The following is a 25,216-nucleotide window of genomic DNA, read 5'->3' as shown; positions in this document are numbered from 1 at the left end:
ATATGAAAACGATGAGCATGCATGTTTGCATGTTCACATTACACTTCTGGTTTAGGATTGGGTCGCTCTGTGGCGTATTCCATTCATTCAGTCAATCTGTCGCAATTGAAAATAGTATAGGTAAAGCAGTAGTCGCGTCATCTACGGCGATAAAATAAACCTCTGCTCCCAAATTCAAAGTTAAAATAGTTCATTTATAACTAAGAAAAAAGCCCATAGATGGCGCCACATCTGACGTCAAGCTTGCGACCGTTTTGAAACAGTTGCGTTGTTGCAGCAGGCTACGCTGGCTACGTTCATGTGGCCTGTGCCTGTGTCCTGTGTCCCTGTGTTTTGAGCTCCAACGTCGCGGTTTGCGATTTGTCGCCGCCTGTTCAGGCAGCGCTGAATTTTTTGTTTGTTTGTATGTGTGTGTGTGCGTTCACGGGAGTGACGTACTACGTAGCTTGTTACTCCATACCGGCTGTTTTTGTGGTATCTCATCAACGTTACTTGAGTTTGTTCTAGTAACGTTGTATCTCATGTTGCAAAGACAGTTGTAAACACAGTGCGATTATTAGTATTTGGCGCAAGCATGAGTGCATTTGGCGCGCTCGTAAGAACCCGCAACCTGCGTCGGCTTCTTCGATATCAAGCATGTTTTCCCAGTTTGTTGACTCGCAGTGCATCCACATCACTCGATGGTAAGCACGCGATACTTGTGACGTTGACGTGCGATATTCCGCGGCGCACAGCGCATTCAGCCAAATGAAACTTCGTTGTTTAGTTTGCCAGTACCAAATTAGTGGAGCCTGTGAAATGCGGGAACAGGTCGCGCGATACACCAGGCAGGCAGTTGAACTTCTGCTTCGTTTGCTTTATAATGTAAACAGCTGGTGTAGGCATTTATTTACGAATTTTCCTCTTTGTTGACTATAATACATGTTAACCGCGTGCCGTCATCTATCATAGTACATCTATATAGTTTGCTATTTCTCGAGCAGATTCCCTGACGCGAAGGGATTGAAGTTGTGCCGTAGTACTTCTTTTTTTTTTTTTTTTTTTTTTTTTTTTTTGTTACCAGTGGCAGTGTGTTTACATTTGTGGCATATCACTCGGGCACACTGTGTGCTTGAAGTTATCACACTATTGTGGGCTGTAAAATGTCACAGGCAGCTTTGCTGTTGATGCTTGAACTGTTTTTCTTTTCCTTCCCGCTTTGCCGCAGCCACCATCGGACTATCAGGGGAGCAGATTCATATGCAGCGAACAGCAGCAGAATTTGCTGAGAAAGAAATGCTTCCCAATATGATGGAGTGGGATGAAACGGTAATACCAAACTTCTAACATGTTCTCCTGTCAACAGCAGTGCACATGTAGACAAAAACATTCTGAAATGTGCTGTAGTTTGTTTCTGCTTGTTTTGTTTTAGCTGTTTGTGTGTCCAGGACCTATTGTTGATGCCATTACAAACTATTATATGCCTGCCATTTAAATGGAGCATAAGCCTATGAATACCATATTGAATCCTTTTAATGTGCCCGTACTGCTCTGTTGACTTGTTTGTTTACAAATTGTGCAGCAATTTCATTGCAGCCATTAGCGAGACAGTGGACAGCAGCAGTGGGAATAATGCAGAGCACATTTCAGCACTCAGATTCTGTCCTCTCTTTGCGTAGGGGAATATGATGTTTTTGGCACTATGCATAAACATAAAAATAGCAGTTGTGTAACCATCATACACATCTCAGTTTTTTGCTAGGTAACTCATAACAAGTGTTTGGTTGCCAAGGGGAGAGAGAGAGAATAGACGTTATTACATAGCTTCCTTCAGCTACTAAATTGGTTGCAAGCTTGCCACATGAGGTCAAGCTAGACCAGCAGCTTGTCCAAAGTTAACCGAGCACTTTATGAATTAGTGGGTAGGCAGGGGTAATATACATGTGATGGTCCTACCTTCAAAAAGGGAGATATGTTGGCATGAGTGTTTTGGGCAGTTTGGACATGAAGGTGTGACTGATGATGGTATAGATATACCCTAGCTGATGTGTAAAGGATGTTAGGTTGGATTTCGCTCAGGAGACGAATGGATGAAGTGGAGAGTTAGGGGTAGGGCAGTTAAATAGTATATTTTCTTGAGTGTATGTTGATTTGCTTCTGCTATTAAAGGGCCACTAGTTCGGCGGATGGTTATCGCTAGACCCTGGTGTAAAGTTTCTGGGCAAGCTGATCTGTTAGCTGCGATCTCGACATGACCAGGAAGCCATCTAATTCGAACTGTAGTTGGGGAAAGTTCACAATCAGTGTGTCCATCAGCTCTTTTTGAAGCTGAGAGGGAAGTTCGTCTTTTTGATTGACTCTGGTAACTGCCTGAGAATTGGAGTAGACTGTATATTCGTATGGTTTAGGGGCAAATTCATGGCTTCCTCCAGACCAACTACTATTGGGAGTATTTCTAGAGCAGAAGTTGACTGGTGCCGAGGCTGTAGAATGGGTAAGCTCTGTATAGTGGTGGTTTGGGATAGCGTGACTATTCTACATGCCACTGCACCTAGATGGTGTGAGCAGCATAGTCTGGAGGAGGTCAAGGCCCTCGTGTTTGATGAGGTCCACGTGAAGGGGCCATTGCGATGTGTTTTGATTTTGGAAAGGGTTGCCTGTGATAGAGGGAAGCTTTGTGTGAGTAATTCCAACCTGCTGGAGTACGCATTTGCCCTGTTTTAAACTAGACAGGTACGCTATTTTTGGCTTGTACCATAAGGACGGCAGTTGAAGGGTGGCTGTATACAATGTGTTGATGGCAACTTTGAGTTCCAGTTCTCGCCGGTGATATACTTGAATGTATAGAAGGCACAGAGAATTTGTTTTAATTCTAATGTATGAATTAGCTGTCGTGCCTGGCCCTCACATAGTCTTGCATGTCTTCCATGACTCATCTGATCACTTGGGTTAGCACATATTGACACGGTGCAGTCTTTGTCTTCGCTCTGCGCCGATCGCAAGCGCTTGCCTCCTCGAGGCGAACAAACCGAAGTTCTCTCGTTGAGGCGCTGGCCCTGCCCAGTTTGCTTGCCGCTCTGTGCACTGTGACTTCTGTGTCCTGCGGTGACTTCTGACCAGACTTTACTCCGTGACAATAGAATACCAGTAGATACATTCACTTTGTCAGGTTTTTCATGTAAGTGAGTGCCTAATACCTGACACGATGATATCTGAGGAATGTCTTTCCCTGCCGTGTGCATGTGTATTGATTGGTTCTGTTCTTGTTCATATTGGTTCTGCGTACCAGGAGTTTGAATTATCTGGTCATGGCAAAAGTAGTATTGTTGAAAGGTAGATTTTGACTGCATCTTTGCCGGCATTTGAGTGTGCTCACTTGTCTTGCTATCTTATCTTGTGTGTTTATCTTGGCTATGGCTTTACACCTGCAGTGTAGGCTTAGTTCAACACTTGCATGTCTGCTAAAATGAGATATTTAGGCCCAGCTGTGTTAGAGATTCACCTTGATCAATGCCTAAAGTCAATTTCACAGGATTTCGTGGTAGTACTTGCATTATGGGCCATTGAACTGTGCCAGCAGTCAGCTCTGGAGAGTGACATTTGTTCAGAATATGAAAATGGCTGCTCTTGGGGTTTGATCGCACATTGTTTCTTTAGGTTGCATCTTTAGCATTTGGCGCAAACTTTAAGCAATATTTATTTATTTATTTATTTATTTGTAAAACAGCTATTGCAGCCACAATTTTAGCACTTGATAACCGACAAGAAAACAATGTAATAGGCAAGAAAAATTTAACACAAAGTGGCAAGGGCAACAAAATGTACCATTGTGAGTAACACTTGGCATAGTCACACTAGAAATCACAGATCACGACTCGAGGAAAAAAAACTCTTAAATAAGGCAGCAAAGTGTAGCCGTTGTAGAGCTAATTCTGTTCATTAACAGTTTTAGGGAAGAAGTAGTACTTGAACCAGTTATTGTGATGGTAATCAGAGGTAGTTGTCAGGGTGGGCATCTGCTATGTAGCATATCGTGTAGAAAAATAAATTTCAAAGTTTGTGTCTTCTTTCGTGCAGGAGCACTTTCCTGTGGACGCTATGAGAAAAGCTGCTGGGCTTGGTTTCGGAGCTATTTACATTTCTGAAGATTACGGCGGATCAGGGCTGAGTCGTCTCGATGCCTCAGTAATATTCGAGGCACTGGCCAAAGGCTGCGTCAGTACCACGGCCTACATCAGCATCCACAAGTAGGCTCTTTTTTTTTTGGTTTTATACATATATTTATTTTCCTACTTCGTGCTTGAAGAATCACTCTGGCTAGTGGTACCCTTAGTCAGGCCTAGCCTACTGCTCCTGCACTTCTTAATCTCATTCACATTGTTGATTTGTGACATATGTTTTAGTCACAGAATGTTGCTATGTGCTACTGTCATAAGATGTTATCTATGTTTTAATTTCTAAGCATTTTGAGGCAGAAACTATTATTTTTTTGCTGCTGTTGCGGCGTCACTTCTCACTTTCATAGTGCGTTGGGTCCTTGGCCTACCGCCCTTCTCTCGGCTGAGATAGTCATGAGACGAAGAAATGTAGGTGACCATTGAAAGTTAAGCTCTCTCTGAGGCAAGGAAATCGGTGCTATGCTCTTACAATCCTGTTTTCCAACCTTCTGCAGCCTCGAGATTTTGGTGCTCCTAGCTATTTCTGTTGAACTGTGAAATTTCCTATTGATCTTGCATGCCTTAATTATATTTGTTTGTTTGTTCTGACTTTTGTCATCAAGTCCCTTCCTATTTTTCCTTTGATTTAGCCATTTAATCTGCTGATTTTGCTCACATTTGCAAAATTATCTTTATTTCATTTGCACATGTATGCTCGTGTGTGGTGACATACTTTTTACCGCACAGACCATTGCATGGATGGTCTTCATTGTGGCAGGCAGCATTGCCTTATTGTGTTATAACTGAATACCACTGCATTCACCTACGGCTGTAACGAATACTTTCTAGGTGGTTGCTCACGGGAACATACCCCACATGAGACTTGTTCCTTTGAGGATAGTATTTGGCAGTTGTCTTCTTTGTCTCATCGGAGTAGCAAACACTGTTAGCACCTTACTTTGTGGCAAATGCCTGTCCTGTCTTAGCTTTTTGGGTTGGTTGTCTGAAGCTTTCCCTTGAGCCTTACACTCCAAATGAGTGGCAAGTCTTGACTGATTACTGAATCATTCTTTTTCAGCATGGCCCTGTGGATGATTGACGCCTTTGGGAATCACGATCAAAAATTGAAGTGGCTTCCCGAATTATGCACAATGGAGAAGTTTGCATCATACTGCCTGACTGAGCCAGGTAACTTTGTGAGAACAAACGTATGAATCGGTCGAACTTGTTAAACTCGGGCGGCATTCTTCTCATGCCAGTAATTGCCATCGTGCAAAACATCTCAAAGGGAGAGGTGTGCTGGTTGCACTCCTTTAGTTTATGTGAAGACCCATTGCAATGGCTGAGAGGCTTTTGCATTCGTTCACTGAACCCAGTGTTGTGCGATTTAGTCCAAACTGTGTTGGCTGAGTTTTTATAGAAGTAAAATGCAAAAGATGGTGATGATTGTGATGGATTTTTATGGTACAAGTGTAGAAGGAGGGAAAACACCAGGCTGCTTCTGAATGCGTTTAATTCCCTGCTATTCCCGGGTATCGATATGCCAACATGGCACTCAATCTCTCCCGCATGCTGTAGTCCAAAACTTCTTCCTCATCGTTCCGCTTGCAGATTCTTGCTGAATCTGTAACAACAAGGGCAGGTTTGGCCAGAGAGTGGGTTTTGTTTTGTTTTTTTTTTTTCTTTTTACGCAAAGTTTGCTCGAAGGTTTGTTTCCCAAGAAATTCACTGCCAGTAAGCCCGGCATTAGGATGGTGAAAAGCTTGTACGGGGTTACGAGCGTGTGCCATCTGATATCAGTGCTCGTTAAAGAAACCTAGGCAGTTCGAATTTATTCTGGTGCTTTCCACTAAAGTGACAGCTTCAATGCATTTGAAGCACGTGTAAATGATTAATATCGGGCTGTCATTAGTAGTGCCTTAATTACCTTAGAAACTTTCATTTTCTGGAAGTTATGGTATTTTCGCTGTGCAGGGAATGTGCATAATTTTTGGCAAATTATTTTCAAAGTGCAGTGCTCTGTTTTGTGCTTGGAAAAATTGTTTTGTTCATTATTTTTTTTTTCCTGAACATGTATTTGCCGTTCATGTTTATCATGTAGTGAAACCCTGTGTGGTGGTGGAAAAAAAATTTAGCCTTGCATCGCAGTACAGTTCACCAAATGCAATGCCATCAGTAGTACTATTAGGCAAAACAACATTGTATCCAAAACGAGCAGTATGCCTGCACTATTAATACAGCTATCGAAAGGTTATGGTTTGGTATCTCTGACAAGAATCAATGTTCATGTTCATTGGTTGCCCATGGCTATCTGATATAGCTTTATGTGTTCAATGAATTGGCATGACTTGCTATTGGTACTTAGTCTGGTGCTAAACATGGTGTTCAACCTGATGTGCATCCTTCCTCAGAAATACATGCAGGTCCCATGGCTCATTCCTGGGCTGCCGCTCACCTAACATAACCTCACACCTCAGATTTTCTGAGATCAGAGGTAACTTTTTTTCTGACCATATTGAAGCTCAGGAATGCCTGGCATGCTGCAAGAGTCTTACTGTGCAGTCCAGGTACAGTCCTCGTGGCCCATGTATTTTTGACAAAGGATGTACACGTGTACTGATAGAGCTGCAGATCAGAAGACTATTAAAGCATCAATGGCCTAGAAAAAGGTGTCGCTGAACTCACCGTGTCAGCAGTCGTTGCCACAGACTTTGACGCTCACATCGAGGACTTTGATAAACAACTCACAGGTCAGGTTTGCTGCTGTTTGGCTATGATTACAACAGAGTTTGATTTCATGTGAAAACTGAGCATGCTCAGGTGAGTTCTCCGAGGTGGAGGGGATTTCAATTAGGGAATAATTACTCGTTAGCATCTTCCTGAGTGCAAGCTCAGGCTAGCGTCGAATTAGGTTTCTCATATAATGGAAGGGAAACCTGGTAAGGTTTAATTCACGTCAATAAAGATGAAAAGAGTTGAAGATGCAAGACCTAAAATAACAAAAAAATGAGGAAAATCAGCTCATTAAGGCCATGAACTGTAATTCCCTTCTTTGAGAAACCTCATGAAACCTGGTACCTAAAAGAAAGATGAAGGAAAATTTAAAGCAGGTACATTTAACTGTAGCATAAGGAAGTTCATGGCCTCGGCCAAGGAATCTTCAGAAAGACGAAAGTCTCGTGAGGACCACATTCATGCAAGACATGCACACAGCACACAGATTAAGACAGCTGTAGATAGGTCCTAATCTGCGGGTGGCTGAAACAGGAGTAATAAAGTTCTATTTGCAAAGAGAAAAAATTTGGAATGTAGCCAGACTAAAGCAAAAAAAAAAAAAAAAAAAAGCCTGCTTTTGTTGTATTGCATTGCATTAGTGGCACAGAGAATGAATTAAAGAACCATTGAGCGGCTGGCTTTTTCTAAGCTAGCAGTGTGTATCACGCACACAAGCCTCAGTAGCTCTTTCAGGTTATTGACTCTTTGATATTTTCAATATCCCAGACCTTTCAGTATATTTTAGTTCTTATAACAGCGTAGTATTTCAAGGTATGCGTTATCATATTCGCTTTGCATTTAGCAAGGCGACTGTTAGGTCGCTGCGTCGTCTGCTTGAGCAGACAACGTGTATTTTTGCGCCCGGAAACTGGGCGATTTGTACAAGCGGCCGCAAGTTGCTTACTGCTCAGGTTACTAAGCAGCGAAAACCGGCGTCCATTCCTTGTAGCGCTTATGTTGCAAAGAAAAAAAAAAAAGAAAGAAAGTCCAGACCCCCTCTAAACGTAAAATAGTTACACAAAACTACAGGCAACTTCGATCATCATCAGCCACCGGTGGCTACCGGTAGTGCCGGTAGCCAATCCAATCCAAGCCAATGCTTGTTTGCGGGCGACGCCATTTGCAGATGGTGCCATGCGGTTTCTGTCAGCAGCAGCGATGTAAAGGCAACAGTTCCTGGCGTCATTGATCTTTGAGTGAATAGTAGTTGCTGCGACGTAGCCGCAAAAGGCGTTCAAGATGCAAGTGTCTAGCACGAACGACGTGAAAATCTACAACCTGAGCTCCGGGAGGTCGCTGCCGGAATGGCTCTCGGACCGAAAGAAACGCATGCTGGCCAAGAAACACACACAGATTCGTCATCGCATCGAACTTATCCAGGATTTCGAGATGCCCACGGTCAGCACGGGTGTCGCCGTGTCGCGCGACGGCCAGTACGTGATGGCTACCGGAACGTATAAGCCGCGCATCCGCTGCTTCGAGGTATCGCAGCTGTCTATGAAGTTCGAGCGCTGCTTCGACTCCGACGTCGTCACGTTCGACATCCTCAGCGATGACTACACCAAGATGGTCTTCCTCCACTGTGACCGGTATGTGGAGTTCCACGCTGGATACGGGCGCTATCATCGGGTCAGGATACCCAAGTTTGGCCGCGACATGGCATATGTATCGGCCGCCTGTGAGCTGTACTTCGGTTGCGATGGGGCGGAAGTTTACCGGCTCAACTTGGACCAGGGTCGCTTCTTGAACCCGCTCGTAACCGAGGCGACGGCAGTTAATGTGTGCCGCGTGAACACGTACCACAATCTCGTCTGCCTGGGAACGGAAGAGGGCAAAGTGGAGGCCTTCGATCCCAGGTGCAGGTCGCGGGTCGGAGTCTTAGAGTGTGCCTTGAACAGCGTTACTGAAGACACGGAGGTTAGTGGGATGCCTTCGGTGACCGCATTGACGTTCAAGGACGCCCTGACACTTGGTGTTGGCACGGCGACCGGTCAGATCCTGCTCTTCGACATCCGATCCGACAAACCGCTGCTCGTGAAGGACCACCTGTATGGTTTGCCGATCAAGAAAATTGCCTTCCACTCCGACGCCGATATTGTGATGAGTATGGACTCAAAGGTGCTGAAGCTCTGGGACCGCACGTCTGGGAAGGCATTCACGTCGGTCACGCCGGGGGTCGACTTGAACGACCTGTGCCTTGTGGGGAACTCTGGGTTGTTCTTTTTGGCAAACGAGGACAAAAAGATCCTGTCTTATTACATTCCGAGCTTGGGTCCCGCCCCTCGGTGGTGCTCCTTCTTGGACAATCTGACTGAGGAGTTGGAGGAGACACACCAAGACACCGTGTACGATGACTACAAGTTTGTCACGCAGAGGGAGCTAGAGGACCTTGGTCTGGGACACCTTGTGGGAACCAACCTCCTCCGAGCTTACATGCATGGCTACTTCCTGGATGTGCGGCTCTATCACAAGGCCAAAGCTCTGGTGCAGCCATTCGCCTACGATGAATACCGGAAAAAGAAAATTAAGGACACGCTCGAGGCATCTAGAAAGAACCGTGTTGAGAGCAAATCCAAGCTGCCAACGGTTAACCGAGAACTGGCGAGGAAGCTCCAAGAAGCAGCAGAATCAGAAGGCACGCAAAAGCAGGCTCCGAAAAAGGCTCCAAAGACTGCTCTTCTGGGTGACTCAAGATTCAAGGCAATATTCGAGAACCCTGATTTCGAGGTGGACCCAACTAGTGAGGAGTACAGGCTTTTAGATCCACTCGTGAAGAGCCTAGACAAACGGCAGAAGAAGCGAAAGGATGATGCCGAGAAGCAGAGGAATGACATCATGGACTTGCTCAATCCTGTTGAAGGTGGAGAGGGTAAAGGCAGTTCTAGTGAGGAAGAAAGCTCTGACGATGATAGAACATGGACGAAGGAGGTCAAGAGGCAGCACCGCGTTATAAAGCAGGAGGCAAAATCTGCAGAGCCCCCCAAGATGTACGAACTAAAAAGTGGCGTTGAGCTTCGTGGGGGTGTTCTCGACGGTAAAAGTGAAAGTGTGGAAGCTGTGAGAAGGCAGCAGAAGACAGCACGAAAGCTGACGCTCGCGCAAAGACTGGACAGAGAGAAGGCAGATGGAAGTGCGGTGGCGGGTGCTGGTGGGAACAGAATGATGACATTTGAACTTAGAAAGACGAAAGCTGAGCGGGACAGGGAACAGAAGGCAAAGGTGCACATGACTGAACGGAAGAAGGTTAGACGGTCAGCAAAGGGGCTAAGAATGGGAAAAGCTGGGTCACTCTAAGCTGATCTTGCAGCTGTTGTAAATAAAATGCCTCTTGTTCAGTTGTTTTCTTTCTGTCATTGGCTAAAGTTGTCAGCAGGTTCGTCATGAACCTGTGATTTTGTCAGTGCACTTGTTTGCACTGTTTGCCGTGCGAGTAATGTGACGCTGTTGTCATGCTACCAAACTTCAGCTTGAGTTCCTTATATGGAAAACGTGGAAAAACCGAGAAACTTGAAGAAAGTAGCTTCCTAGACAACCTGCCATCTTTCTAGCCGTCTAATTGACGTACTGGTTAGAATGTTCGATCCACTTGGGGTGGACTCTGGTTCAATCTCTACAAATCTTTAGTGAGTGAGAGTGAGCTGTAACATTATTTAGTGTCCGGCTGTGTTTAATGTGACCGAGTCTCTCGTGCTGGAACGTCGAGGTCTTGTCTCTTTGCTGCCTCGAGAGCCTGCTGGATGGCCCAGAGTTGGTCGTTGGTGCTGGAGCTTGCTCAGAGCAACGAGCTACCTTGACGAGAGGGTTTTGGAATTAAAGCCTATCAAGTATGACTTACACTCACAGAGTACGTGTTTAAATGTGGCTATGTTTGTCTTGCAGACCTTGCACATGCTTGTGTTATACATTTCGGGGTAAATCCTCTCATACTACAGCGTGTTTTGGTATGTGTTTATAATTGCCCCCAGCTGACTACCTGAGCTCTGCATAAATTGCTGCTAGGTTTACGGAAGATCGGGCAGGCCATCTAGAAGGCTTTGATTAAGTCATTGAAGCTCGTTGGCCTCTCTCTCGCCCCTTCTTCTCTGTGGCTCTCTCTGGCACAGTTTGCGAAATTTCGTGCAATGGAGTGAGTGACTTCGTTGAGGTTGGTGAGATGCGCAGAGACGTCCCCAATGTGTGCGGAGAACCAAAGTAGCTCTACCTTGTTGTCCGATGAACATTTCAAGTTCTTGGCTATTCGGCAGGCTTCTATGGATATTTTCCTCTTGGTGTATTTCTTTATGGCTGTGCGCGAGTTGCTGATGACCCCACAATCGTGATCAGATACTATGGAAAGTGCGATGACTAATTCTTTGGCCAGTTTGGCGTGTCGGGACTTAACGCTGGTGGAGTGACCAAGTGTTTCGGCAGGGTTGTGGCTCTGGCCTGTCTTCTGCCTTGATTATGCATCATACTATGAAAACTTAATAGCTTTCCTTTGTAGCTGTCAGTTGCACCTTATTTCATGGCATTGTGATGAATGGGTATGCTTATTGTTTTCTTGACTACCATGTTTTCTTTGTTTTGCCTAAGCATGCTGTGTCTTGGGTTTGTCGATTCCAAATCAACTCACCCCACAAGTTTTGTCAGTCTTTTTCTGAACAAAAGTAAAACATGAGGTCTATACAAGCTCCTTCCCTTAAGAGGGCTAGGGTGCTATACATTTAATTATAAGGCAATGATTACATATATGGAAATTGGTCATTTTGGAGAGAGGCTTCCTGCTATCTAAGATTCCTTAGACAGACTAATCTGGACTCTAAATGATGGCAGTGACAACCTGCTAGTTCACAGAGCTGTCCCTGAAACTCGTTTCTGCAATTAAGTGTTGCTGTGCTATGTTGGAGCAGTTGTCGGCAGAATGATGTAGACCACGGCAACCACCACCACTTTTCGATCTTTGTTGGGGTTGCTGAGGGTCATGCCACTTCCGAGGTAGCCTAAGTGTGCCCAATACGCAGGCAGTGGAAGCGACGCTGCCTCCTTGGTCACCACGGCCAAAAGGGACGGCGACGACTACATCCTCAATGGCACCAAGGCATTTGTCAGCGGCTCTGGCGCAAGCGACGTGTACGTGGTTATGTGTCGAACTGGGGGCCCGGGACCAAAGGGAATCTCCACAGTCGTTGTCGAGAAAGGAACGCCGGGGTTTAGCTTTGGCAAGAAAGAGAAGAAGGTTTGTTTTTTTGTTATTGGTTTCCATTTGATGCTTGCAGTGATGTGCTGGCTGGCTTTTGTATGACCCGGTTCTTTGAAATGAGGATGGAATCAAGATGAAGTCGTTGAGAAAATAAACCCTTGGTTTGCCTTGTGAGTGACCCAGTAGCAGTGAGGTGTACAGGCAGTGGAGAGGCAATGCATAGCCTGACATATCTTGCTCAAACGGTCGTAAACCAGTGTTCTGAACATGCGTTCAGCCTATGGCACGTGTGTCAGTGTCTACTTCCTCATTCTTGTTTGCGACAACCTTCCAGTAGTATAGCTCTCCATATAATGAACTTAAAAACAGTGGTGAAATGCACTGAATGGGTGTAAAACTGTTCACTGCTGTGTTTGCTTGCTGTCTTTGTGTGCTAGCTATGTTTTCTTCCGAAGTTTATGGTGTAGTGGGTCTTCTATGATTTTTGTTTGTAGCAGTAGCTCTGTGAGCAACTTGCTCTGGCTAACAATGTCATCATTGGTCTATACTTGGCGGTGACTGATTGTTTTGGCAGCGAAGAGAGGCTGCAGGGACTAACTGTGCTGTTCTGCCAAGTATTTAGTCTATGTGGTGATGTGCCCGTCTTCATTGTGTATTGCTGTCGGCACAGTAGCTTCAGTTCATTGCTGGTGTTACTGACACCATCTGTAGAAGTGTCTTGTAACAAGGCGTGCCTTTCAAAGAGTAAGCCGAATAGAGATTATTTGGGTTCCTGTGCACGAGGGAAGTGTGGGGAAATGAGAAGGCGAAATAATATGAGAGCCGGACAAAAGACACATAAGCCAATTGAGCTTCCGGACTGGGTGGGAAAGTCACCCTCCATTAAGGCGTCATTAATTCCATCCCATTAATCTTTTCGATCAATAGTTTTTACAATCCAATCCAAATTCATTCTAGTCAAGAGAGTTGTTTACTTTTTTTTACTAGATTTCCAACATTGAATAATGGGATTTGTGTTAGAAATGGCCTTAATTAAAAATATTGGTACTGTACTAATGTTTTAAGAGGTGGCTAAGAATTGAAAGCAGGTGCATTCTAGTGGTCTGCATTAACATTGCAATCATGTTTGCATAGTGATGACATAGCAATAATGCGACAGTAATACTTTATCAGAAACATGAAATAAATTGGCTCTGCATTAAGGCTCCGGGAAAGATTCATTTGTGCAGAAAATAACTTTTCCTTTTGTGAGCTGAGCAATGTTAAATGGGCTGCCTTTTCTTGTACTTTCCGGAAAGTCGAGGAAGAAATATACGTTTCCAAAAGCATTTTTCATATGCAAGATTATGTTTGTGTAACATCTATGCAGTACAGTAGTGGTTGGTGAATTCTTCTGAACTTAGCCTGTGATTCTTTTTTTTGCCTTGACAGGGTGAGAAAGGGAGTGTTAACAAGAGAGGTTAATGAGAAGAGTTTTTCAGTTCGGTATTCTGTGGTGGGCGCAAAGAGAAGAGGGCATAAAAGGGAAAGAGGTTAGGGGTTAAGGTCACAATCGGTCTCGCAAGCAGCTCTTTCTAGGCCTTGAGGACTGTAAATTGCTATAGCCACAATCCGAGGACCTTGTGCTTCGTCAGAGGGTGAGGATCAATGTGGATCAGAGCTCATCCTCCGTGCCGCTAAGCACTTGCTGTTCACATTGTAGATGTTATGTTGTCTCCTCATTGTCATGTGTCACATGCAGCATTGTTAACCGTGCCGATGCAGAAGGAGCACTGTTTTGTGAAAACAGCGCAGAGACATAAATGGCAATGCAGTGTAGCTTCACGTCGCAGTAAGTTAGAGGGCTCATGGTCAGCGAACCTGAGAGCCGAGGAAAGGCACAACATGCATATGCAAGCAGGAACACCAAGTAGAGACAGACAGAGGTGCACGATAAATGCGAGACAAGACACGTAACAAATATTTTTGCACCAGGGTCAGTATTAGCAGGCAGCATATTTACATTTCACTCTGTTACACTTTGTTCCCATTTGCGCCAACTCTTTGGTAATATGTGTGCACATTGACCTCAGGTGTGCCTTGTTTGTTTTTATGTGTTTTATGTGGCTTATGTGGATTTTTTTTTTTTTTACAGCTCGGGTGGAACACGCAGCCCACGCGAGCAGTCATCTTTGAGGACTGTCGGGTTCCTGTCTCCCACAGGCTAGGCGAGGAAGGCCAGGGCTTTTCCTTCGCCATGAAGGGGCTCAACGGGGGACGCGTTAACATTGGTGATTATCTGCCTTCTGGTTGTGCTTCTCTCTCGATTGCCTTTCAGGGACGCCGAGCGCAGCTCTGTCTTCTTAAATTGGTGATCTTAATGAAGCTCCATTGTTTGACTTTGTGAGGGTCTGTTCATGTTTGTTCAGCGCCAAAAGAGGTGCTTATTGCTCGGAATTAAGGGAGATATTTTTTCCCATTAAATACAAAGTGGAAAAACACCCAAAAGTAGCTGAAATAGGCCTCCTCGAACTTTAATTGCATGAAACGGTGGTGCCCAAGCACTTTGTGCACACTATGGAAGGCAAAATTACTATCGGAAGGTCCCCATTGTAGAAATAAGGCTGTTACATAGTTGCAGTTTCGCTTTCCTTGCCTTCACGTCCTCTGCAACTGCGATAGGGCTCAACCGTTGACCAATCGTGCCATTTCAGAAGCTGCTTGGCATGTCATTGTTCTTTTAATATTATATTGGGATGGTGTCACACTGTTTGCAGTGAAGTATCCTAAAAAAAAGCGACAGGGCCATTTTGTGAAGAAGCACTGCGAAAAAGGTAGCCGAGACCTTTATGATTTCGGAGCAATTCTTCAACGTTCCCGGAAGTGTGTGCAAAGGAAAGCGCTTAATAAAACCGGAGAAAACTGTTCGTCCTTCCTTGCGTTACATCTCAAATGGAGACAACCTTTGTGCTGGTGTTTACCAGATAACGTTGCAGTGATGCAAATGGTTTTTGGAAGTTTTTTTCGAGCCTGTTCGAGAATTCGATCTTTCGGTTAATTCAAACATTTTTTTTTGCCACAGAATAAAATTTCTGCGCCACTTTCACTGTTTTGTGATAGAAGCCGATAGCTTGTTGTTTGAGGCAAATGTTGCAGACAGAGTTGCTCGGTTTATATACCATTTCTTGGCTTATGCTTTTATATTTGGTGGTAAGACAACCCAGGATTCTGCTGTTTTGATTTCATTCAGTATAAGACCTGTTCCTGTCTTACGGAGTGGTCCACTCCTAGGTGATGTGTTAATACCATCTCGTGCAGACATCCTCTGCCTGACAGTAGACACTGGTTGCATGATTTTTGTTGTTTTATCTGAATACAGGGACATTTGTTCTTTTTTTCTCTCGGTAGGACCTCCAGCCATTTGCCTTTTAAGCGAGAAATCTGTTGTAGCATCCCACGGCTGAAGAACAGTCCTTACAACAGCACCGATTTTAAGCCGAGTACAGAAAACAGCCAAGAGGGGTGCATCCGCTGTAAATGTTGGTCCATCGGCATCACACCCATTGCCTTAGAGAGAAAAGCCAGACAGACCTGTTGCATGGAGAGTAGCCAGGAAGCAAAAAGAAATTTGTAATGTTTCATTGCAGTGTTGGTATCGCATAGGTGGATGAATGTAATCTTTTGTTAGCCATTTATTTGAACTACTTTGGGGCTACTGTTTGTGTGAATATTCGTCCTCTTGCATGTTCTATATGGCCTGTTGCTAGTTGGCCAATTATTGTGATTATTGGGATTCATTGTTTTTTCTTAAAGGGGCTGTGCCTTATTCTAAAGTAGTGCCAAGACGGTTTTGTTCGTTGTTTTCTTGCAATATTTACCCTGATTATTGTCATGACCGTGCAGTTTCAGATTTTTTTTGGAGTTAAAAAAAAAATGCAATTCCTGATCAATGCCAACCGATTTTGTAATGGTGGTTTCCCCTGCTGCTATCGAGAGCTAAAACGAATGCAGCAGCATTGGAGAAGTCAGTGTGGCATTCTTAAGCCCCGCCCCCTTGTGGTGCTTTTTGCGCAGCGTCTTGCTCCATGGGAGCCGCAGCGGCCAGTATTGACATTGTGACGGAGCACTTGAAAGTCCGCAAGCAGTTTGGCAAGCCCCTCGCTTCTTACCAGGTACTATTTTGCATTGTTTTTCACGGTCAATTCCAGTTGCAGATTTGGAGCACTTTTGGGTCAATTTTCTCCTCTCTTTCTGAAGAAACACTGTTCCAATGGCACATTAGAAGCAATCACTAAGCCAAGGTCACCCCATGAAGCAGTCTGGACTGGTCTGCCCCAATTAGCAAATTTTACCTGTGCTTTTGGCGATTCGAAATGATGTGCACTGTTCAAGCGATGATCAAGCGTCTCGGTTTGGTTTGATTAGAACATTCCAGACGCAGATTCAGGACGAACCCTTCCCCCTGGATTCAGCCACTAAGTTATTAAAGGGGCGGACTGTTCTGGATCAGTGCTTAAAATTTACAATCATTATAAGAAAAAAATGGGGTTAATAGCGTTGAATATCAGTGCACAAATTATTTCTTTAATCCCAGTGGCAGAATAGTCCTTAACAGTATCACCACTGCACTAGTCTTGAGGGTGCTTCGAAGTGTGGTGGAATCACTGCATATGTGCGTGTATTGGCCGCATTTATGTAACAGCTGCATCTCTAACAGCAAAGCATACTTGGAAAAAAAAAATATATATATAAATATATATATATATATTGTGAAAGGCCCCGGGTTCGAACCCCGGCACCTCCACCAAATGTTACGATACGGCAAGCCGATGAAAACAGGAGAACAGAGGACAGAGAGATGGTCGATGACAGTGAGATGACATTTAATGAAAATGTTGCCGGGCCTAGCGCAAGCGCTCCTGTCCGCGCCACTGCCCGCTTCTTCTTCCTTGATGTCGTCCGTAACATGACCCGGGGCCACCGAGCGATCGTCCCGATCGTGGACGAGGAAATGCACGATGTGGATGATTCCATGGCATGATGATGGGCGTGTCTAGATGCTTGAAAAAGAAGAGGAAGAAGGAAGAATAGAATGGCTTGCCTGCACGATGATTCGCGATGAACCTTGGCAGGACACTCTCGGGCCACACGTTGCCACGACTCGATGGCGGAGGCCAAGGCACGCACCACATGGCATAGGCAGGGGAGAATGTCTTGAAGTGTAGCGGTGTCTTGGGTCGTAGGGTCCTTGGTCGGCACATCAGGTCAGTGGGGTCACATGAGGTCATTCGGGTCTCTCCTTGTGTCTTGTGGGCTTGTGTGGCGTCTCGGGTCAGCCTCTCCTTTGTCGTGTCTTGTGGTCGGGGTGGGGGGGACGGGGCGGAGGAACGGCAAGGTCTAGCTGGGTCCGGCATGCTGGGGAACAGCCATGCAGTGCCTCCTAACCTTTCGCCGACGGCGCAAGAAGTCGCAGGGCGCTGATGCTCCGGACCAGGATGGGGGGGTGATGATGAAGTACGAGCACCTCCACCAAATGTTACGATACGGCAAGCCGATGAAAACAGGAGAACAGAGGACAGAGAGATGGTCGATGACAGTGAGATGACATTTAATGAAAATGTTGCCGGGCCTAGTGCGAGCGCTCCTGTCCGCGCCACTGCTCGCTTCTTCTTCCTTGATGTCGTCCGTAACAATATAATTAAAAAATTACTCCTTTATTATCCGAATTAATGATTTCGAGAATTTGACAGCGTGAGCTACTACTGTGTCTGGCAAGAATTCCAGAATTATTTTTTTAATGGCTGCGTGCAGATCATGCATGAAATGCACGCCAATGGGAACATAAGGAATAGCCGAGACTAGCCAGTGCACGGAGCCATTGCCGCTGCTGCCTGCCTGTTGGCATTTCTATTTCGTTCGGCAATCATGTGCAATCTAAGAATGATAACATATCAGTCCTCTTGGCTTGCTGCTTCTTTGCCTCGCGGAATTAGAATTTAGCCATTGTCATCTCTTCCACCAAACTATGTGATCACTTTAGTTTAATAAGCAAGAAGTTTCTCCAAGGATATCTTTTGTCTTTTTATTCGTGTAATGGTTGCACCCCCAATTTTACCCTTTCTTGGAAAAAAAAATGGCAGTCATTACATTCATATACAAGATATTTCCCGTTGCGTGTACAACTGCAAGCAAGATTTACAACTGCATAGGGTATCTCAAAGTGCTTACAGGCCGCCTTAGAAAAGCGCAGGAATTCCATACAGGGGAGACTTCGTATTTGGCTTGGTTATTGTTGGTCAGGAAACAAGAATTTGGTCTTAACAATATGGATCTTTCTCGAGGCAAAACAAACTGTGAAGTGCTGTGATGGTCTCTGTGCCAACCAGAATCTGCACATTCATTAACATTAGGTTCACTAATGAACATGTAAACAAAAATTTTAAAGAGTGTAATCTACATACGATGCAAAGCGTGACTGTGATTCCATTCCAGAACTCACACCTTCTGACTAAAGTTAACTGAGCTGAATACAAGGTCACTGCTTTCCGATTTTCTCTGAGGATGAAGTGATTATTAGGTTTTAGCCCTATTCTTACCCTGCCTGCTGACCATCTGTCATAAATGTCGCATGAGTTTGCACGTTGCAGAATTTTAAAATATTGCCACAAGGTATCAGTATCAAAATCCTCCCCTGGTTGAACACTGCAGTGCTTACATGTTAGGCGTGGATGAATCAGACCAGCTCCTTGGCTAATGTAATGCGTTGATCAAATGCTAGTGTGTTCTTGAATTGCTTCAAGTTCCCAGTATGACTTGCTGCTTAGGTTAAGGCTTCTTGAGCAGATTTGAGATTTTTCGACCTTTGTTGAATAAGGTCATGCCCATTCTGAACCTGTGAAAAGTATATGTGATGAGTCCTATGATAGAATGACTAAGCTACGCTACAATGAGCCTAGGACTCGGCATCAAACAACAATGCGTGTTGTGCAACACACGCAATGTATACTTTTTCCTGACAGCAAAAAGAAAATACCTCTCTGAGCAGTAGAAATGCTATGATAGATGACTGTTGGCAACTAAACTAACTTAACAACCAAAAAGCCTTACAGCTAGCTGGAAGCGTAAAACTCGATGTGGTTGTGGACAGTTTGGACGTGATTATATTTTAGATATTTTTATTTCTGGTTCTCCCTGATGTATTGGAAGTTTTTCGCTAAAAAGGTTTTCCCTAAACGTCATTTAATTTCCGTGTGTAGTTATTATGTTGCTTGAAAACTATATTAAGCCACATTTTGATGTGTTCTGATAGACATATTAGTTATTTGCACCACAAAACAACAAAAAAAAAAATTTTTTTTTCTAATACCACCAATCGTTCCTTCCCTGTACTAAGCCGTATTTTGATGTGTTCTTCTGAGAAAGACACATTTCCACGAAAAATTTTTTTTTTTAATACCACCAAAAATGTCATTTCTTCCCATGGTAAGGGAAGAGTTAAACATGTATAGGTAGTGGTGCCTTTTTTCTCTGTAGGGGTTTAAGACTCTCTAAGGTGCGAGAACCGTGAGCAGCCGCTAGATTATACGTATATATTATGCAATTCCTCAGTGTGCACAAACTATAGCTTGAGCTGGAGATTGCTAGTGGAAAGCATTTTCTCACTTTTTCTTTCTGCCTGAAAAAAAAATGTGATGCTTCTGTAGAAGGATGAACAAGGACAGTTGAAAGAATGGCTACGACAAGCCGCAGCATATTATGTTTGTTCGATGCAGGCTTGCTTGGGAGGTTCTGCTTTCACGTGGCTTCTTTGTTTCTTTTGCATGGTCAGGCATTCCAGTGCATTGATAATCGCTTTTTGCTAAAGTGTGCTTTGTGCCTCTCTGTGTGCAGAACCTAAAGGTAGTCCTTTGTTAACTCTCTGGCCATCATAGTTTGGAATGGGGCAAGATAGCTAATTTTTAAATGCTCTTGGGAATGCGGCTGGCTTTGAGCAAGCGGCAGACCAGGGCTTGAAGCCACTGGAGCCATGGAAACTGATGGGCTGTTCTGGTGTGGTTTGGGACGCTTGTTTTGCGAAAGTCATAACATCGCAATCTGTTGCTGATACCAGGACGTTTTTTTATTCATCCTCGAAAATGGCATCAGCATTTTTTTATTGATCCTCGAAATGGCATCCGACACTACAGTAAACAAACCTACAGCAGGGAGGGCTTGGTGTGCTGTATTGTCTGCTTCTGCCCTTTCATGCCCTTTGTTGCTATGCCCAAACGTCTGTGTGGAGAATGGAGGTTTCAGGTGTATTTTGCCTAGATGCAACTCCCTTTGTGAGGGCTACTCACTGGGATTTTACAGAAGTGGTGTTTCTTCACCTCCTCAGAACAACCAGTTTAACCTGGCCAAGATGGCGACGGGTCTGCAGACGTCCCGCCTGATTGTAAGGCGTGCGGCCGAGTCCATAGACAAGGACACCCCGGACAAGGTCACGCTGTGTGCCATGGCCAAGCTGCATGCCACGGAGGTCGGATTCAAGGTGATTCAAAGGAGGGCACAAACTGTAACTTGCATGTGGAGTAGCCCGCCGGGGTGGTGCAGTGGTAAGACGCCCGACTACTGTGCTGGAGTACCCGGGTTCAATCCCGGCCTCGGCGGCTGCGTTTCGATGGAAGCGAAACGAAGAGGCGTCTGTGTGCTGTGCGATGTCAGCGCACGCTAAAGATCCCCAGGTGGTCGAAATTACTCCGTAGCCCTCCACTACGGCTCCTTTTTCTCTCTTTCCACCTTCACTCCCACCTTCCTCCCTTCCCTTACAGGAGGGGGGGGGTTCAGGTGTCCACAGAAACAAGTGTGACAGATACTGCGTCTTTCCCTTCCTGTAAACCAATTATTATTATTGTTATTATGCGGGGTAGCGAAGAAGCCGATTCCACTGGGTTTCTGCCTCAGTTGACAGTGTTTAGGGAAGGGAGGTGTGCTCCATGTTGTTCACATTAATAATCTGCTGATGCCCACAAAAGTGGTGGGGCCAACAAAATGGTCTCAGAATGGAGTGACGCGGCTTTGAAAATGCAGTGAATTGCTGAGAATTTCATATTTTTTTAAACGTTAGCATCCATTTATATGCCTCTTTTTTCTATGCAGTCCTGAAGTTTCATTGTTCAAGTTTACTGGGAAGTACTCCAAAAAATAAAAATAAAAGTTTTGCTTTGTGACCCAGGTTAGCACGGCACATACGTCAAATGCTTGAAGAATTGGCATTTTGCTCCACTCAGTTTTCTGTCTAGATAGTCATGTTGTGAAGCAGCTTTCTTCCTGAACATTTCATCTATTATAACACTGTTTGCTTTCTTGCATGCTGACAACTATACTGCTCGTCAAGACAACCTTTATTTTTCAAGTTTTTTTTTTCTTTTTTCATTTTCACTTTGTGGTATGTAATTAACGTTTCAGTATAGACATATCTACGGCAGCCCTGCTGCAAAAATTCTTAACAGAAAATTTCTGTCTTTAAGGGAAAACAGTATATAATGTCATGACCTCAAGCATGCTAGTAGAAATACAGGGAATGTTTAGCCAGCCTTCTGCTACACTTTGGTAACTGTTGGATTTTCACAAAATTCAAGGAATAAACACTAAAAAAAAATTACCTTACTGCATAACCGAAAAATTTTGCGTAGTTAGTAGAGGTGTGAAAATGTTGAAATTTTCGCGTGCGAATCAAATGCAGATGTGGGGAAAAAAAATGCCTTCAGATATCAAATATCTGCTCAGTGAAAACAATAGAAAATTAAAAATAGTAAACACTGTTTGTTTGTTTATTTCATAAGTCACATGATACATGCAAATAAAGTTCAACTAGAATTGCACAGAAGTGTATAACCTACTGAAAAATACAGTAGAAAATTTATCTGGGATTCCGTATACCAGTTTTTTGTACAGGAAGGACTCGCGTGGTACCAGCTAGAGCTGTCCTATTGCTGCTGAATACTGTAAACTATTGTTAATTTGGCCTTCAAGGAACCTAAAAAGTCTGAATTAGCCAAAAGCTCGAACTATCAAATGGGGCTGAAGAAACTGCCATTGACCGTTTGCATCGCAGTAATTTTATCTGATGAACTTCTGTACAATGGATGTCTGCATTTCAAATGACACCCAAGTGAGAACGTCATTTCTTCCTGTTTTGTCAAGTATATCACTTTGCACACACTGTCGGGAAGACCTTCTTCACAAAACGGCCCCGTTGCATACAATATTGTATTATACTGTTTTACCTTTCAATCTAAACTGTTCGTTCTCCCTGTTGCTGACCTCTTTGATTTCTCCTACCTGTCTCCTTACTATCCCTTTATTTCCGCCACTCCAGTCCAGGTGCTTCAGCTCATTTCGAAAGCAGATACCGGGGCAGGCAAAAAATCTTTTCCTTCCTTCCTTTATTATAAATATTATTATTATTATTATTTATTCTAAATAAAACTACTTAGTACTTGAGGATGCTTAACTGCACAGCGCACGCGGTCGAGCATGGCGGTGAAGCAAGCATATCGGGAGGTCTGTGGTAAATTAGAAAATTTCAGATATTGCAGTGAACAGAAGATGCCCAACAAAAGCCCTTTGTTATGAGGAGTGTGAGCAGAAGATGCAATCTGTTAACACTGTAGTTTTTGTTTTGGGGTATTAATCACATTTCACATTCTGAATGGACCAGAGTTTCAAGCACATCTGCATGCACATGTTAATAATTAAAAAAGAAAACGAAAAGAAATGCCTCTCTAGAAGATGGGTGGTGATGGTGCATGCCAGCTTCCTGATTGGAGGCATGCATGCTGTTGTGGTTTGGATTAATTTCTTTTGCTTCTCATCTCATGCACTTCCTATGTATTCCTAGGTTTTTGATTGGGGCACTGTTTTTAGTGCTTACAGCATTGAAGGCTTCACTTCCCTGAAAACCCAGCTATGTGTGAGGTAACAGAAGCACAGATTAAATGATTAGTGATTAAGCGAGTAACAAAGGGGAGCTTCAGACAGGAGCCATTAACTCTGTCGCATCATACCTTAAAATGCAGAGCTTAACTATCTCCCTAGTTTTTTTCTTTTGTGTGGCGCATGAACGCCTGGTTTGCTGACGAAATCAGAAGTTAGGCCACTTATTGACTGTAGACTTAAGTTCTTGTTGATTTTGTTGGCACTAAACATTGCCTAAATGGATTACAAGTAACATGATCCAAAATGTTGACAGGCAACTCTTAAAAAGGAGAAGCATGTTGGAATTTTCTCCTTTAGCTATAGTGTTTTCTTTTTCTTGTTGGTCTTGGACTACATTTTAATGAACTAAATTAAGCACGAGCACCTACTCAGGGATTTTGCAGTATATTTTTGCATCCTTCTTGTTAAGAGGAAGTGCCATCAAATCCACCCTATTTTTTTGTTGCTCTTAGGTATTCATAGTCATCTGTCAGTAGGTATTTCTCATCTTGGAGTGACTAATTTCATTCTGCTTTTTTAATGATGACAGAACAAATACTTTGTCTTATAAATTTACTAATGTGTGGATCTACTGAGCCTCTCTAACTGTAAGCGAGGCGATACAGGAGGCTTTTTTTTTAGCAGTGGGGCCACATTAATGTTGGTCTAATGTGCATTGTCTCTTTATGGTAGTGAACCTTTTTTTTTTTTTCACTTGTTTTTGTCTCTTTATACATACCTGTAGTACACTTCATGTGCCACCTTTAAATGAAGGATTTTTGAATATATATATACATGTGAGTAAATTCGCTGATCCTTTCCATTTTTCTCAGATTACCAACCAGGCCCTGCAGATGATGGGCGGATATGGCTTCATCAAGGAGTACCCCATTCAACAGTACCTAAGGGACCTCCGCGCCCACCTTATCATTGAGGGTGCGTGATCCAACCAAACACACTTGCCTGGCTGGTACTAAACATTTTAGCAGCCAGTCACTACCTGCAAAGGCATGCAGTAGAAACTGGTTATAAGGGAGTGGTAACTCCTTACCATACACTTAAGCACAGCCATATCTCGGACCAGGATGAATTTTTATTTAACTATTTTTACTGTGAAGTTTCTGTGAAAGCAGTGTAGCCTTCCTTTATAGCTGTGTGGCTGCGCTTGGGCAAATAGTAATAAGTAATTACCCTCCGAGATTACAAGCCTACTCCACCTCTGGTTTCCCTATTGGATCAACAGTAGAGCCTTGTTGATACGTTAAAAATGCAATGAAAGAATACATTATCTGGGGAAACATACGGGGAAAACTTGTTAATTCGAACCTCGATAATGTGAATTTTTGAATAATTCGAACTACACTACTTGGTCCTGCAAAGTTCCATAGAGGTCTGTGTGCAAAAAAAGCCCATTAATTCGAGCACTAGTTGGTTCTGCTATAGATAATTCTAACTATGCGCCGCTTCTTCTGGGCGGTCTGGTGCCCAGCGCATGGCCAAATAACGTACCCGTGATAGGGTGGCATAGTTACAAGGCTGTGCACGTCCAAAACGGGGACAAAAGTAAAATCATGGGAGAGTTGGCAAAGCCAAAATTGGCTCCATGACTGGTGTGGCGGCTGGCTGCAGCAGAGGTTAGGCTGGTGGTAGCTGCTTGACTGTTCTGTATGACCTCTGAGACTTGCAACTAAATGCTCGTTAATTCGACCCCCGTTAGTCCAGAAATATGAATAAGTATTTGTGTTGGCGTGGTACTCAGTTACACCAGTTAATCAGATTTTTTATTTGTTTTGGCGAGAGTCATCTATTCTTTCACCCACCAATCGTCAACAAAAGCACGCGGTCAGCCACGATCATGACGCTGGCTTTTAGCATCATTCATTTCAAAAGATGTTAGCTTCTGTCAGGCGTTCCAAGGATTTTGTGGCAGTGGACTGCGCCTGCCCCGACCAATCGCGGCACGATTAAGCAAACGCACTGAAAAGCAGGCTTGCACAACCGGACGTGCCGGCTTGCACAACTTTTGCAAAAGCTTGTAAAAGCAGGCTTGCACAACTTTTTTCGCTGTCCCGTGAAGTTCATATTAATGGGCTTTTACTGCATTATCCTTGCACCTAAAGTTTTAACTACTGAAACGGTTGAATGTGGCACAATCTTATCACCGTGCATCAGTGGTTAGGGCAATCGG

The 25,216-nt window shown here is 44.0% G+C and overlaps 2 protein-coding genes across 2 annotated transcripts in view; both read left to right on the top strand.

Moving 5' to 3' along the window:
* The first annotated feature begins 260 nt into the window (after positions 1–260).
* LOC146173429 (isobutyryl-CoA dehydrogenase, mitochondrial-like) overlaps positions 261–25,216 on the top strand; it is a 30,548-nt gene continuing 5,592 nt past the window's right edge. Inside the window, exons 1-9 of the mRNA XM_084583833.1 lie at positions 261–683; positions 1,208–1,308; positions 4,057–4,226; positions 5,215–5,324; positions 11,912–12,126; positions 14,225–14,360; positions 16,144–16,241; positions 20,447–20,599; positions 23,862–23,964. Of these exons, the coding sequence (XP_084439959.1) occupies positions 575–683; positions 1,208–1,308; positions 4,057–4,226; positions 5,215–5,324; positions 11,912–12,126; positions 14,225–14,360; positions 16,144–16,241; positions 20,447–20,599; positions 23,862–23,964 (1,195 nt within the window). The 5' untranslated portion in view covers positions 261–574. The remainder of the gene's footprint in view (positions 684–1,207; positions 1,309–4,056; positions 4,227–5,214; positions 5,325–11,911; positions 12,127–14,224; positions 14,361–16,143; positions 16,242–20,446; positions 20,600–23,861; positions 23,965–25,216) is intronic.
* On the top strand, positions 7,989–10,246 carry l(2)34Fd (nucleolar protein 10 lethal (2) 34Fd). Its single transcript, XM_084583832.1, has one exon. It carries the CDS (start codon positions 8,151–8,153, stop codon positions 10,203–10,205), a length of 2,055 nt encoding a protein of 684 aa, XP_084439958.1. The 5' UTR covers positions 7,989–8,150; the 3' UTR covers positions 10,206–10,246.

The sequence above is a fragment of the Amblyomma maculatum genome, chromosome 11 (assembly GCF_055883805.1).
Source record: "Amblyomma maculatum isolate TAMU_Amacu chromosome 11, ASM5588380v1, whole genome shotgun sequence".
NCBI classification, from domain to species: Eukaryota; Metazoa; Arthropoda; class Arachnida; order Ixodida; family Ixodidae; genus Amblyomma; species Amblyomma maculatum.
Note: the sequence above shows the minus strand (reverse complement) of the source record. Positions and strands in the feature narration are given on the sequence as shown.